General features: G+C 33.8%; 1 protein-coding gene across 2 annotated transcripts; it reads right to left on the bottom strand.

Annotated features, from left to right (window-relative positions):
• Window positions 1–2,654: 2,654 nt before the first annotated feature.
• LOC100373064 (uncharacterized) lies at window positions 2,655–15,336 on the bottom strand. Of its 2 annotated transcripts, XM_002734962.4 has the most exons (5): window positions 15,164–15,336; window positions 12,748–13,291; window positions 6,370–8,079; window positions 5,153–5,250; window positions 2,655–2,694 (listed from the first exon to the last, which is right to left on the bottom strand). In XM_002734962.4, the coding sequence occupies exons 1-4, from the start codon at window positions 15,299–15,301 to the stop codon at window positions 5,180–5,182; spliced, it is 2,463 nt and encodes an 820-aa protein (XP_002735008.1). In that variant the 5' UTR covers window positions 15,302–15,336; the 3' UTR covers window positions 2,655–2,694; window positions 5,153–5,179. The 2 variants fall into 2 exon arrangements, with proteins under 2 accessions (XP_002735008.1, XP_077865579.1); XM_078009453.2 differs by having other exon boundaries at window positions 2,655–5,250.
• Window positions 15,337–15,562: the final 226 nt, after the last annotated feature.

Genomic DNA, 15,562 nt, shown 5'->3' with positions numbered 1-15,562 from the left:
TCTTTTACAGTTTTTTTTTATTAAATGTGCAATATAGACAAGAACATGTAATTTTTAGCATTGTTCTTTACTGTGTATTGTAAGATACATTGGAGTATAATTTGTCATAACCCTGAAACACTTTGCTGAAACAAGGACATTCTCTAGTACTGTAGAGTACTTTATATTTGCTTGGAATTCATTTTCGCTATTTTTGTTGAAGGAATGATTCAGCGAAAATAAAATCCAGGGAATATACTTTTTTTATATATTTTACATTCCTCATTTCAAAAATCAGTGAAATTAAATTCCATACAAAACACCCAAAAAGTATTTTCAGCGACAATAAATTCCAGCTACAATAAAAGAAAATGTAACAGTACACATATTTACTGGTTGTTTTGGTACATCTAATAACATTCACTGCACATGAAAATTAGTGGTTTTGATTTTTTATCTAATCTTTGTGTATCCTGCAAAAGCAATATTTTTAGTTCCTGTTCGGACGCAGTCCAAAAACGAGGACTTATGTTTTGACCCTTGTGCATGCATCCAGACCTGTATCTTAGAAATGCCTAGACGAATTATAATCAAACTTCACACATACAACATACATGATATTATACATATGCACATCAATTTATTTCACGATCTGATTCAAGATGGCCGAATGGCAGCCATTTTTGTGCTAAAAAATCATAATCAAACATATAAATCAAAAAGCTTTGAAAGAACTCCCGTGTGCTGAGAGAATTGGAAACGCATTAAAAATAATTCAAAAATACTTGTATTTGAGATATTGATGGAAAAGCTGAAAACTAATAATGCAAATCAGAAAATTAAAATATGAACAGATTTGAGTGTAAAACTAATGAGCTATGCACAATGTAACAGACTATCTATGTACCAAGTTTTATTGAAATGTGATTAGAACCAACAAATTACGAATTATTATGCTAATTAGAGAATTAATATGAACAGAACCCCAAACTAATCAGGTTTGTACATTGTCCTAGAGCATCTTTGCACTAAGTTTCATTGAAATGGAATAATTAGTATTTTAGATATCAGTGTGATAGCTCAAAATTGGTCAATTATGCAAATTAGGTAATTAATATTACAGATTTTAACCCACAATTAATCAGGTTTGTATATTGTCCTACAGCATCCATGTAGAAAGTTTCATCGAAATGTGATGATTAGTACTTGAGATATCAGTGTGAAAGTTGGTTAGTTATGCAAATTAGGTAATTAAAATGCACAATTATTTTCCCTAAAACTCACCAGGTCTCTGCATAGTCTTAGAGGATCTATGTACCAAGTTTCATTGAAATGTGATAAGTACTTGAGATATAGGTGAAAAAGCAGAAAATTAATTATGCAAATTAGGTAATTAATATGCACAAATATTTATCCCAAAACAATCTCTGCATAGTCATTGAGTATCTATGTACCAAGTTTCATTGAAATGTACTTGAAATATCAAAAGCTGAAAATTATTTAATTAATTATGCAAACTAGGTATTTAATATGCACATATATAGGCATTTTACCAAAAACTAATCAAATCCTAGCATTAGTTCAGAGCATCTATGTACCAAGTTTCATCAAAATCAAATGAGTGGTTGTTTAGATATCAGTGGAACAGCTAAAAATTAGCTAATTATCATGCAAATTTGGTAATTAATATGCATGCATTTCTACCAAAACTTTATCAAACCTGTGCATGAGCCCAGAGCATCTATTCACCAAGTTTCATCAAAAACTGATGTATGGTTCTTGAGATAGCAGTGGAACGGACGGACACATACAGACACTAACTGCAAAGACTCCCATTGTGTGCTTTGCACATGGGAGTCAAAAATGTTTTTGTCCATATTACATTTGTAAAAATAAACATTTGTGTGGTTGTGCCACCAATGCAAGTAATCCATGATGATTGGCCTTATCAGATTTGGATTTTAACAAGACATCGAAAATGTCACGGCCCCCTGTTATTATACTTTAACATACGACAAATGAAATGTCAGCATTTGTATGCTTCCTTTCAATCAAGAGAATTGATAAAGTTCGAACTAAATTGGTCAAAGCGTGTCTAAGAAAGGACTTCTGATATGCAAAACCAACAAACAAATGTCTACCAGTTAGAGTAGAAATGGGGACATGCATCAGACACCCAACATCATACCAACTTTAAAAACTAATAATTTTAGAGTTCTTTGAGTTCATACAACTAATGCACCCATCAGATTTCACTTTTACTAAACTGGAAATACAGGATAGATGTCAGAGAATTAGCACGACTTGGCAGTAATAGACTAAATGTCAACAACAGACTGCAAGTTTGTCTTGTTCAACCTGGAATTGTAGTCCACATGCACGATTTAAATTTTCAGGAAAAATATGGGTACTATGAATGGCAAGTATGGAGGCTTCATTCAGAATGGGTAGATTCTTGCAAGCAAACTTTACATCCAAAATATCTTTCAGCTAAAAACCCAATTTACAAACTTTCACCAATCCATAGTGACCACAAGGCAGTTCCCATGTAATTTAAAAGTAAAGCCTTCTGTGTAATGTGATTGTCCTTTTGAACAATGATTCGGTAAACCCATGTATAAAATCCAAATAAATTTGCCAAATATTCATTCACTAGTAATCAAACTCCACACAGGTTTGCATTAAAACAAATTTATTCCCAGGTGTGCAACCAGCCTGTAGATGAAAAAAACAATACAGTGAATAATGCAAAATACACCACTTGTTTTTGCTACTCTGGACATGTTGGCATTGTAAACATTTTATAATTTGTTCCCAGTCTGCTGCTTGTACTACAGTAGAGATTTGTACATGAAACTTAACTACTCATTCTTGTACAGCCACGTATGACCAGGTAGAATATTTACACAACATGTTAACAGATCAGGCTTCAAACTTGTTCAATAAAATTGTTTTAGTTTTATCAATTTGTGTAACGCCAAGCCAAAATGTTTGTGGTACACGTTACAATGTTCATGCAAATGTCTACATGTGCATTTTTGGTCAACAAATGTTTTCCAGCTATTTGCATTGTATTATACTAGACACGTTTACCAAGCAGATTCATTTAGTACCGAAGGTATTAATATTGGCCGTGTGTAGACTGCTCTATTGAATAACAATTTTATTTCATGGTCTGCTGTTACAACAATGCAATGAGAATACTGATTATATTTAATATTCCATCAATAATTTTAGGATTTGGAGCTTGAACCGAGAAGGGACAGTTTTTCAACACCAATAAACTCTGCATCGTCTTACTACACATTGTTAATCTCAGGATAATTTCATTTTTTTTCAGAGAGCAAAGCAAAAAATTGGTTGGGAATCGAGAATGCCTCTTAAGTTCAAGCCTTGCACATTTTGGCACTTATTAGAACCAATACAGCTATTTTGTACCTAGATAGTGCCCTCGAAATTATTTTATAGAGAGTTGTGCATCATTTCAGGTATAATTTACAACAACTAAATTGTCACTACGCATTTTGTGCCAAAATATATCTGTTGACATGTACAATGTTGAGATTTTAACGAATAAATAAATGTTCTGTTAAAATAAAAAAACTTCACCTGGCTTAAAGCTTTTAAGTTAATAGCTAATTTTCGAACCTTTGCTTGTTCAATGTGGCCACATCTTTCATATATGGAAAGGCAATTGTACAATGTGCACTGTTATTAAAGTTATTATGGGAAGGGGGGGGGGGATTTTGGTTGAAATTCACTTTCTGTAAATTTTTTACCAGACATACAAAAGATTACTAAAAAATTGCTCCAAATAGGACACAGTCCTCAAAAAGAAAAATTCAAATCCAGTCTCAGAAAAATTCCTTATCAGAATTGAACTTAAAACAAGCCAACAAAAGTTGCTAGAAATGATTGTTGCACATGGACAACCTAAATAAATACACCATCTATAAATGCCTAGACACCTTTTAGTGCCTCCACCCAGGCAAGTCAAGTCTTTAACTTGATATCAGTAGAGGAGAAAACAAAAATGTTAATTGAAATTATCGCATCAAATTTAAGCAAATGCTAAATGTAGCTCATCAATGGAATTCACAGTCTCTTAACCCCTGCGCACAAAGCATCACAGGACATGCACAAAAAAGTATCAAATGTACATGGCAAATTGAAATTAAGCAGGTAATTATTAAAGTCCTATTAAACACCAAACAAATACTGTACCATTTTCAGTTGTATAAATCTTGCCCATCAACTGGGTCCAAGTCTTGTGATATGTTGTACCATATCTTAGTTTTGAATACTGAATTTGTAACATGCTGGCAATTGCAATATGGTGTGGAAAGCCAGCAACACAAAATTTACAAAACTTATTTCCTTGTGTTTTCCCCCCCGTCTAGTAAATTGTACAAAAGGCTTACAATTATGTCTGCTCACAGGATTACAAGAATCTCAAAATATAATACTAACAATTTCAGCCTTTGAAATCAACGAATATCAAAATAGTCCCGTCTCTTCACCTAAAGAATTACAAATTCATTTGCAGACACCACTTAAGAGACTAAATTTTGTTTATGTACACTATTAACTTCATCATGAACATAGATACTACATTTTTAGTAAATCAGCTGACTTCAATAAATAATAAAAAAAAGTTATTGCAGTTCATTATATTTAAAATAGAAAGCTGCAACATGGGGAGTTCAGAAAATAAATATTTAGTGAGAAAGCTATGACGTATAGCAATTAAACATTTCAATTGATCGGGGAACTTGGGAGGAAATTGATATGTACATCACCTGGAAAGACAATCCCCCCCCCCCCACCTCCCAAAAACTTCACTCCAAATCTAGCAGTTCACTACATCTCCTTACATGGCACTGTCATGTAAATTTTTTATTTTTTTTTCTATATTTTGTTTCAATGTTTTAACGTGGACGGATAATTATGAAAGTTTATCATTACAGTCCACTTAAAATGAACAATTTTTTTTTTTTTCTTTGCTTTTTTTTTAATTTTATTTATTTTTTAAAGTCACTGAAAACGCAAGAAACTTGAAAATTTAACCTTCCATTTACTGTGGCTGAATGGTTCAAAGACATTGCACATTTAGCTGAACCTACATATGTGCATTTTGTAAGCAACCATGGTTGAAATGATGTAAATTCCGTACCACATAATTGTAGTGGGTAATCCATTCTCAGTCTTCATCACTGTACCACACAACTTTAACAGGATTTTCAGTCAGTTGTCTGCAGGTGATTTTCCAGGCTGTAAAACAAAGAGTGAAGGAATGTTACAGGAATATTCGGGATTCAATTTACCAGAATGTGCAACAAGGGGTCACATGATCAAAGGTGGTACTGTAAAATGCTTCATTTTTGTTTGGAATGAATTTTCGCTAAAGAGATAATTTAGTGAAAATAAAATTTTCCTACATTTTGCATTCAACTTGTCAAAAATCAGTGAAAAAATATTCTATACAAAACACCCAAAAAGTTTTTTTCAGCGAAAATTAATTCCAGCTAAACTAAATTTTACAGTATCACTCATTTTAAATTGAGGTTTGATTCTTTATTTTTGTTTTCCTCTGATAGTATCCATAACTTTGTCACAAAATGTTTTTTACCGTTTTAAAACTAACAGTTACCCTGAAACTGGTATATTTGTCAGATGATTTTTCTGAAAATCAAGCATTAAAAACAGTTTTCAGGTGTATAGTTCATACATTAGTGCATTTGTAGGCTATACAGTCATTATCAGATATATTTTGCCATATATCCAATGCAATATAATATATCTGAACAAAAGTTTTTTTATTTTAGTAAATAGCCAAATATTAAAAAGCATTTCAGTTTGTAGCACCTTTTGGTGCCATTAATCATTAAATAAACATGGCACTTCTTGCATGGCGATTTAAATAAATTTCAATAAATTCAAATGTTGTGAATCATTCTCTACATCTTTTGTATTTTCAGCGAATATATTTTTCTGCGTGTTCTGAAGTAAAATTCAAAACTATGTTGGTCGATAGGATTTTAAAGTTGTCAATACGTTAAAAATATATTTTGACATGTACAATGTGTGAAGACTGATACAGCCAGTTTGGTTCATGGCTCAATTTACTACACGTTATTTTACCACAACTTAGTATACCAGACAATAACATCTCAGATTGCGGTGTAGGCCATGTCATATGGAAGCAAGTATAGGTAATACAATTGCTTTGTGGGTTTACAATAATCTTGCAAATTCAAGAGGATGAAGGACTTGCACCTCTGTCAAATTGGTTACATAAAGTATGTACATGCAACTCTTAACATAGGAAGATGCATCTCTACACTTTTTCAAAGACTGACCCAATTTTTCGATAGCTATGAAAGCACTTACTTCTTTCTAAGTAACGTACAACATCCTTATGGTTGTAAATTTTGCAGTCCTGGCTTTTTACACACTGATGATCTTCAACGTATTGAACTCTATGATGAACAACTGACTTTTTCTTTTCTTCCACAGAATCCAATACAAGGTGGCCTCCTTTAAAGACTACAGTACCAAAGGTTATTCCTAAATCATCCTCATCTAAGGCACAAGAAGGAGATATCTGTATTCCTTTGTGTTTTACATATTTTCCTGTAAAATTGTTTCCCAGCTTTGAATTTGATTTCGGGGTCAGACATGGCTGCCCATCAGTCTTGTCTGCATTTATTTCCTCTGCATTTAGTTCCTCTGTTTTAAATTTGATAGCCGATAAAAACTCAATTGCACTTGTATCAGATGCGTTCTCAGTCACAGCAGCATTTCCATCAGCCGGTTTTGTCCCAACAGTAGAGGAAACCACAGAAGCACACTCGATGATTGGCAGATGATTATTAGGTCCCGGAGGTGTCAAGTTTTTCTTCACGCGACTTGCATAGGTATCATTGAAGTTAGACTGAGCAACTGGACTCAGCTGCAGGTCTTCATCAGGCATTCCAATTTCAGGTAAGCTGTCACTCCTCGATATACTTGGTTGCTCTTTCATATACTGCAACGCCCCTGGTTTGTCCTCAGTAGCCATCTGCTTCATATTTTGTGGGATAACTAATCCATTACAAGTTGCCATAGAGATCTTATCACATTGTTTTAATGGCAGGTTTGGCGAACTTCTTGATATGTGCAACTTTGAACAAGGTGGGTTCATCAATGCATTTTCTTCACCTCTGGATTCATTAAATCTTGGTTTAAATTTCTGCCAGTTCTGCGACTTTATAGCATTGTTATCATTCAACAACAGCTCATCACCCTGACAACTGACAGGCATAAATGCAGCACTGTACTCCTTAGGTTTATTTTTCAATTCAACATGTGTTCCTTTAGCACGGAACCGAGAACCAAACCCTTTGACTTTTTGACGATTATCAGTCTTGTTCTCAGTTTGATCAGATTGCAATTTCTGTTGCTTTTTCTTGCGTTTATTCTCAACTAACTCAAAGGTGTCCTCCCTGGTCGGTTCAGTAATGTAATCAGTAATTCCAAGGTCCATCTTTAGCTGTGCTGACCATTCTTCTAAATTAGGTATTGCAGCTACCACATTTATCGTTTCTTCATGTTCCTGTTTAGGTTCAGTGATTATCTTTTTAATCTCAGTTTTATTTGCAGCTGTGCTCCCAGTATCAGCACTCTTCACTAAGTGAGGTACTTTGAATGCACACTCTTCAATACTGGCCATGTCTACTTTATGCTTGCTACTCTGACTGGCAATGTTACATGTAGATTTACTGATAACATGGCTGGTTGCTAGTTTGGCAGTGTCTTTTGGAAGCGTTTTAACAGGCTGAGATAAAACTAAATCTTTGCAGTTCACCTTGTTAGAATTCCTATACAGTTTGTTCCCGACTGATTTTTCCTGAGGTTGTTCTTTGATTTCACTTGTCACAACGCGGTTGCCATGCACAATTACACCAATTACAAATTGTTGATCGACTTTCACCAATGACACACTTTTACTTTTGGGATTGAGTCTCGGTACTGTAATTGTAGTGGTTGTACCAGTAGTTTGATCTGATGATGTCGATTCTGCTGGTGAAACTAGCCCTGGTGACAGCAATTCTTCTTTACCTGTAGGTTAACACAAAATATTTATATTAATAACCTTGTATATGTATACATGCCTCAATAAATATCCACAGCAGCCAAAACAAAGGCTCACCCAAATATTTCCCTGAAAGTCAGTTCAACACAAACAATTTAAAGCATACAATGATGGGTTGTTTCATGATTGGAGCATCACAGAAATAATGTGCCCAAGCATGGCGGCCAAGGTCAAAAAAAAAAAATGCATTTCTGGTAACCCGCTGACCCTGCATCTTTTTATGGCCTAACTGGAAAATGGGCACTTGTAGGTAAAACCTTTCAGCTCTACTTGAAACACTTCATTTTTGAATGAAAATGTCAACCTGTACATGCAAGATGCAGACTCCCAAGGAAACTCAAGCCCTGCATTACGTGTAACCTGCATACAGTAAGTCTTCAGATTGATATTTATCAAACAGTTAAAAATTTGCAGTTGGAAATAATGAATTGAACATCCAGAGTGTGCCCCATAAAACAGTTATTTGTACTGAAGACTGTTGGCCTATAGTATTTAATAAAATGTATGCAGAATATCCCAGAGATTGTGATAACCATAAAAAATGATAGAAACAGTTGGTATGGCCACACATGAAATATTGCAGCATTGGAGTTAGGCTGCACTGACAGTCATGGTAGATGAATACCAAATCAGACCTGCATGCACATTTTACTGTTGTAATAAAAAAAAAAAATTACATGCATTTGAGAAGGACCAACTAAATTTTATTTCAGGATACTGTTGGATTCTATTTCTCAAATTATACAATTCAAAGTGTTTATGATGTTAACAGGGGTCAGTGAAAGGTTTTCTACAGATCATACACAGAGGGAATGCAACTTCAATACATTATACCAGTACATGCATGTGTGCATACACACCAGTACATGCATGTGGATTATCCCAGAGCAAACCTCTACAGGTAGCAAAATTCATTCAAATCTGTTGAAGAGTTCTTATTTCAACATTTTGCGATGCCTATTTTAGAAGCATATTAAAGCCTTTCATTCTTCCCTGATGCCTAGAATGATGCCAAAACTAGAGATTTTACAGTACTTAAAAAAAGCTTTGAAAGTACTCGTGTACTGAGGGTATACAAGGCATTTGAAAAAATTGAATATGCAACATTAAAAATTTAAGAATAGTCATTCAAGCAAGAAGCCTTTCTGAACTACTTGTATGCAAACTAAATATTTAAAATGCATTGATTGCAACCAATAACTAATCATGTCTGGTTTATCCCACATCACCCATGTATCAAGTTTCATTTGAATCTGCTCAGCAAAAAAAATGCTACATGTACATTTTACAGAACAAAAACACAGTCCACTAAATCAGAAAATAGTTCACATGAATATTTTCATGTCATTTTTTTAGTTGAAGCAGTCTCTGTAACCATTTATTTGGGTTCAGTTTGTTGAAAGGGATTAAAAAATAAAAAATAAAAGTTGCTGGTACATTGAACAAGACAGAAAATAAAATGTCCCTGTCACAATCAGATAAACATCCATCTCTATCGAGGCATTTGTTTCAACAAATTGAGACACTGAACAGCATGAAAAGGTCTGAAACAATCTTTATCACAACTTTAACCACCATTTGGCAGGAGTGAAAACTAGAATCTGTATTTACTTGTAAAGTACCTACATGGCAGATAAAATCTACATGTCAGGAATCAGAAGAAATGCCTGAATTTCAACCACAGTGTTTTATATCTGTAGCATGAATTTAGTTAATGGCCTAAAATTAAAAATACTAATCAGCACATGCATTGGAACAACCGAGCACTAACTATTCTATTGTCTCTACTTTGAGAAATGCATTGAAACTTTATCAACAGTGATACAGAAACTCACCGGACATAGGAAATTCAATGGCATTTTTTTCAAAATGGCATTTCAGACAAAGGGCCCAAGTTTTCTGTGAAATTTACCAAAACATATCAAATAATTAGAAGTGTTCCATGCCACTAGTTGCCATTTTAGACAAAATATTCGAAACTAATTTTGCGACAACTGAATCCTTGATCAAGTCAATATCAGTTGGAGAAAGCATAAAATCAAGTCTGAAAAACAAAAAAACAGTAATTCATAAATATTTACACATATTACACTATGCTGCATGTAGTGAGACAGCACAGGGAAAACAAAACAATGATGGAAACTAACCGGGCAAAACAGAATAGAGCACAGGTTAAATTACTTTCCTTCTCTCTCCCTGCTGAGCTGAGAACCTGTTCTCCAGCAACAGGTAATATGATAATGATGAATTTGTCTTGCCCAATCAAATCAAAGAATTCATATGCAAATTCACAAGAGGGTTGCTGAACACATGTTGATAAAATCACATGACTGTCAATACAGCAGGTGTTTATGCCTGCTCATCCCAAGTTACATACCAAAAATAAACAGGTGATTGATGAAACTGACTTAAGTCATTAAACTTGCAGCAACCCTGCTTAGACTATCCAACCTACTCCAGATCAAATTTATGTCACATATTACTCATGTCATAGTTTCATTTCTCTGCTAAGAGTGATTTACTAAGAACCCGGAGCAGCTTGTGTTCATGCAGATAATGTTTCACTCTATACACACAAGGCCCCCCCCCCCCTTACACACAAGGCTACCCTCACCGCTACCTCCACTAGACATTGTTATGTTTATGTTTACCTTTCCAAAGCCAACTACATGTATAAATGAATTTAGCTGTATATAGCTGCAAAATGCAGCAGTAATACCATAATCCTAATAGTTGAATCACTTTATTTATAGCTGCACCATCTGATGGTTGTTGAAACAATAATTGTTATCAACTTAACCACTTGGCAGTAAACTACCACATTCTGATACTATCAATCCACCTTGATGTCTTTGATTCGTTGAGGTCTGTGTTTCCATCAACACCTATCAAATTACCTCAATAATTATGTTACATGTAGTACTGACTAAAGCCATAGAAAAGGTCTATGCTGGAAACCCACTTCCAACCACTCAAAAAAAAATATATAATTTTCAGTTAAGCCACCACTAATAGTAATTATTTGTTCCTGGTCCAATTTAGAAAGGCTCATGTTGAATTGAAGTTTGTACATGCGTATGTCATAGTCTTTGTTCTTTCATTATATTATGACTGACATGAATCCTACTGTTAAACCATTTTTAAAAAAAATGACATTTAATTTAGTCATTCTTCAGTGTGATAAATTGTATTATACAGTATAAAATGGGAGTTTTTTTCCCATAATGCATTGCATATATGCTCAGTAGTGAAACATTTGAATTTGCATCAAACTGCCTTTAATGAAAAGATAATGGTAATTACTAGTATATCAAATAGGTATAAAATAATGACATATTTGCCATAGTTACTTTGTACATGCTATACTAACATCACAAAACAAGCATGTTAACTGGGTTGATTAATTACAGTTTTCAGTATTAGCAATGATACTGCATGCAGAAGCACACATTTTGGTAACAAACCAAATTTATATATTACATGTATATATATTTCAGTTTTAATATTTTGCCATAAACTAATACATACATGAAAACATGTAATCACAGGAAAACTCCTATTTGTAGATCAGATCAAATTAAATAAATAGAGTATTTACTTATGGTAACATTGAAAACACAAATAGGGTGAGTATAACTATTTTTTTACAGTATTTTGCATTTGAAATTTTCACATGATTTTCATGGGAAAAATATCTCCACTATGCAGCTAGAAACAAAAAATGAGCACCCTTCAGCAGACACTTTCCAGTTTAGCCATAAAAATATACAGGATTGGCATGCAAAATCCAGGCAAGGTCAGGCTACCAGAAACACATATTTCTTTATTTAGCATAACAGACAATTATTGTACTATTTTATTTCATTACCAAATGAGTTTTTTAAATTCATAATAGCCATCAAATAGATTTAAAGTCTATCGTAGTTGTATACGTTATAAGGCTATATTACCATTGTTGTCTATCTTTATTGTGTTAGGACTGAAGCAAAACAAAAAGGGTAAAATAATAAAATAATTGCTCAAAAAGTGAAACAAATTATCTATAAGACACTGGTAGGGAACACTACAGTATCAAAAACAATTCAAATCCAGTGTATATTCCACTCAATCACATTAGTACCAAGTTATTATTCGTAATTACTCCCCAAGGTCTTACGTTGAAACAATTTACAAGGTACATAAAGAGGTATAAATACAATTTTTTAAATCATAAATTATTCAGTCTACTGATCAGTTATATTTTTTTAGTACAGAATTTTTTTATTGTTTTTTTTTAAAGCTATAACAGAACAAAAGTCTTGATCACCAGAATTTTACACATTATACATTAAATATATTAATAATTAATATAGATTTTTTTTTATTTTGAGACAGTGCTCCCATTCTGTCTTAGAATGAATTATTGTTAGTACAAGCATCCAACAGCATTATTGGCCTCCACTTTTACATGTATAACACACACTCAATTCTGTGATTCAAACTCTGGATCTAGCATACAACAACTATGCCAGCAGATAAAAACAAATTAATTTTGTTTCTGAATTGTCAAAATGGGCAAACATTTAACACACACGTTACATCATACCATAGATAGTCTGGGGCAGCATGCTTTCACAATAAAACAGAGAACTAACCTTTCTTTTTCCGCTTTCTCTTTTTTCTTTTCTTTTTCCCCTCAGCAGCAACATCACCTTCACCCGAGTTTCCCAATTCCTCACTATCATTTCTTGTTGCTGAATGTCTGAAGTCCTCATCACTATAATGTGCGAGTTTCTCACATACATTTTGTTCTACTTGATGAATGAGATTGGTTTCTGTGATGGGCTCTGCTGGAGGGCATTTGATACTTTTACTGGAAGGTGCGCTATCATTAATCAAACCTACGGCAGGTTTCAGAACATCCTGCAATGTTGGAGAATGACCAAATGGAGGATAACCTAGTAGAGTGTCATCAAGTTCATCGGTATCCTCACTATCAGAGTCACTGTTGTCTCTTTGAGTACAGTGTTTTACGCTTTCATTGTTCCCTTCGATGTAATAATCCTGATTTAGCACACTATTACAAGGTCCACTTTCCACCACGGCCTCATTACTAGAGTTCAAACTGGCATACATTTTATTAAATTCCTCAAGGCTGAGGTCTGCTAAGTCTCTTGCAGTTTCTTTTATGGCTTCAATCTGGATTTCAAAAAGAAATAAATAATTCATCTTGATAAGAATCTATCAGATACTAACAATACCACAAACCCATTCTCTTCCGTTGTTATAAATAATAAATTTAAAGGGGCACCTTCCAGTTAAGATTAATTTCACAACAAATTTACTTTCTGGATTAAAATAACAATGGATAACAAAAGATAGATTAACATTGTAAACAACATGAACAATAGTGTCCCATGATTCTTTGGTGCAATCCATGGGATTGAGCGGTTCCCCTTTAACAATTCAAACAGAAACAAGGTTTGTTGTTTCTATCAGCTGATAGCATAACAATAGAACATTGTAATACCATGAACAAACAAACACTACTGAACCTCTGGGTCAGTGCTCAACCCCCCCAACATGCTCATCAACTGACTTTCCACAAAAGAACACAAATTTTATACATGTACGGGCAAGGTGATATGTTCATAGATATGTAAGAGGCGAAAAAGCCTAATAAAACAGTGAATTTTCTTAAAAAACAGAGCGAAATGTGAAATTCATTGTCTCTCTTGGGAATAAGAGTTCAGCTCAAACATAAACGAAATTCTCATTTCAATAGTGACAGAAAACTAAAATTCAGTCTTCATATACACCCAAACTATAACTTTTTGCATTGAAATACCTAATCAGAATGGTGAATGAAGATATGTACTTTGCATTATGCATTTTATGAATTGTAGAAATTTATGTTGAATGATCGATGGAAGACAATTTTAAAGTGGCTTAACCACAGTTAACTAGAGAGTACCTATGATGCTGTTTAATTTCATATTTTGCTATTTTCTCTATTATGAATGCTATAATGTGAATATTGCTTAATGTAGAACATCTGTGAACATATTCCCCCACTACTGCGTGTGCGCAAAACAATGTTGGTTAGTTCAGTAATTTATTTTGGAGGGTTATTATGTATAGCATGGAACTCCATGTGTTTAGCTAGCTGACTAGTCAGTGAAAGACATGTTTGTTTGTTCATGGTATTATATGACGGACATTGTCTATAAATTACATCATTGTGCACTATACTCATCGACTGGCTGGTTAGATTCAACTGCAATTTAAAATAAATATTTATTAAAGTCAAGAGAATGGATTTGTGGTGTTGATAGTAATGAGTTGTTATCATCACCCTAGTTATAGATAAAATGTTTGTTTGTCTTTTTGTTTTGTTTTTGTAGTAACAGGAATTATTTGTATTCTAATCATTTCAAATTTCGCTACAAGTGTCACTTTCACACCATGAATTAATAATATAAATTTTTGAAAAATGTTTTTTTTAAAAACATCATATCATCATCCACAGTAAAGTAAATTGAACATTATACAACTGTCTGAACTTAATAGCCTGTGGTCAGAGTCGCACATTTTAATTCGCTGCAATGATCTGGAATATATTGGTCATCTTTCATGTTATTTACCAAGTGCCTAATCTAACAAGTTGAAAATTGATTAAATGTTGCACTGTAATAGCATTAACCACCGTGTCTAAAACTATTGAATAACCTTAGCGGAAAGCCGGTTGGTTACGTATGTCAGAATTAAACTGACAGTGACACTTATAAAATGATTGGTACGTCGTGTTTGGACAAGTTTGAAAAATATAAATAAAAAAACACTAACAATTTTACAAACTAAAAAAACTGATCTATGTTCTTTGAGAAAAAAACACCAAACTATGTCACAATATAATAAGAATACAGAACGTTCCAATCGGTCATCTAAAACTAATGCAAATACGGATGTATGTATGGTAGGGACAGTGCGTGGTTGACAGGAATGTGTGATACACTGGCCAACCCCGTAAAATATCTCGCGAGCGACCATTGAATTCATTCAAAATATTACCTGTGCATGGGGCAAATCGTGCGGAACGATTTCATCATAAACGGTTATAAAACTGTCTGCATCTGCTCTCCGCAATGCACGAGCTAATAATAAAGCAAGGCGGCGATTTTCAAGCGGCAAATCTACGATATCGCTCATCTTCTTCGACTAGCAAGTTTGTCGCCATTTTGAATAAATAATTTGTTGTTACGCAGGTAGCGTATGTTTGTTTATTGTTTCGTTGTGCCAGACATGTTAATGAGTGGGTCAGGTGAGCTGCGGAATATAAAACGAGAACAGACACGATTGAAGCCGATATTACAAAAGTCCTATTTTTTCGCAAAATAAATAACATTGCGATATTTTATTTTATATAATGTCGCGAGTATTAAATTGTTTACCGATAGAGGGCGTATTTCT

The sequence above is a fragment of the Saccoglossus kowalevskii genome, chromosome 16 (assembly GCF_978046115.1).
Source record: "Saccoglossus kowalevskii chromosome 16, keSacKowa6.1, whole genome shotgun sequence".
In the NCBI taxonomy this organism is placed as follows: Eukaryota; Metazoa; Hemichordata; class Enteropneusta; family Harrimaniidae; genus Saccoglossus; species Saccoglossus kowalevskii.
Note: the sequence above shows the minus strand (reverse complement) of the source record. Positions and strands in the feature narration are given on the sequence as shown.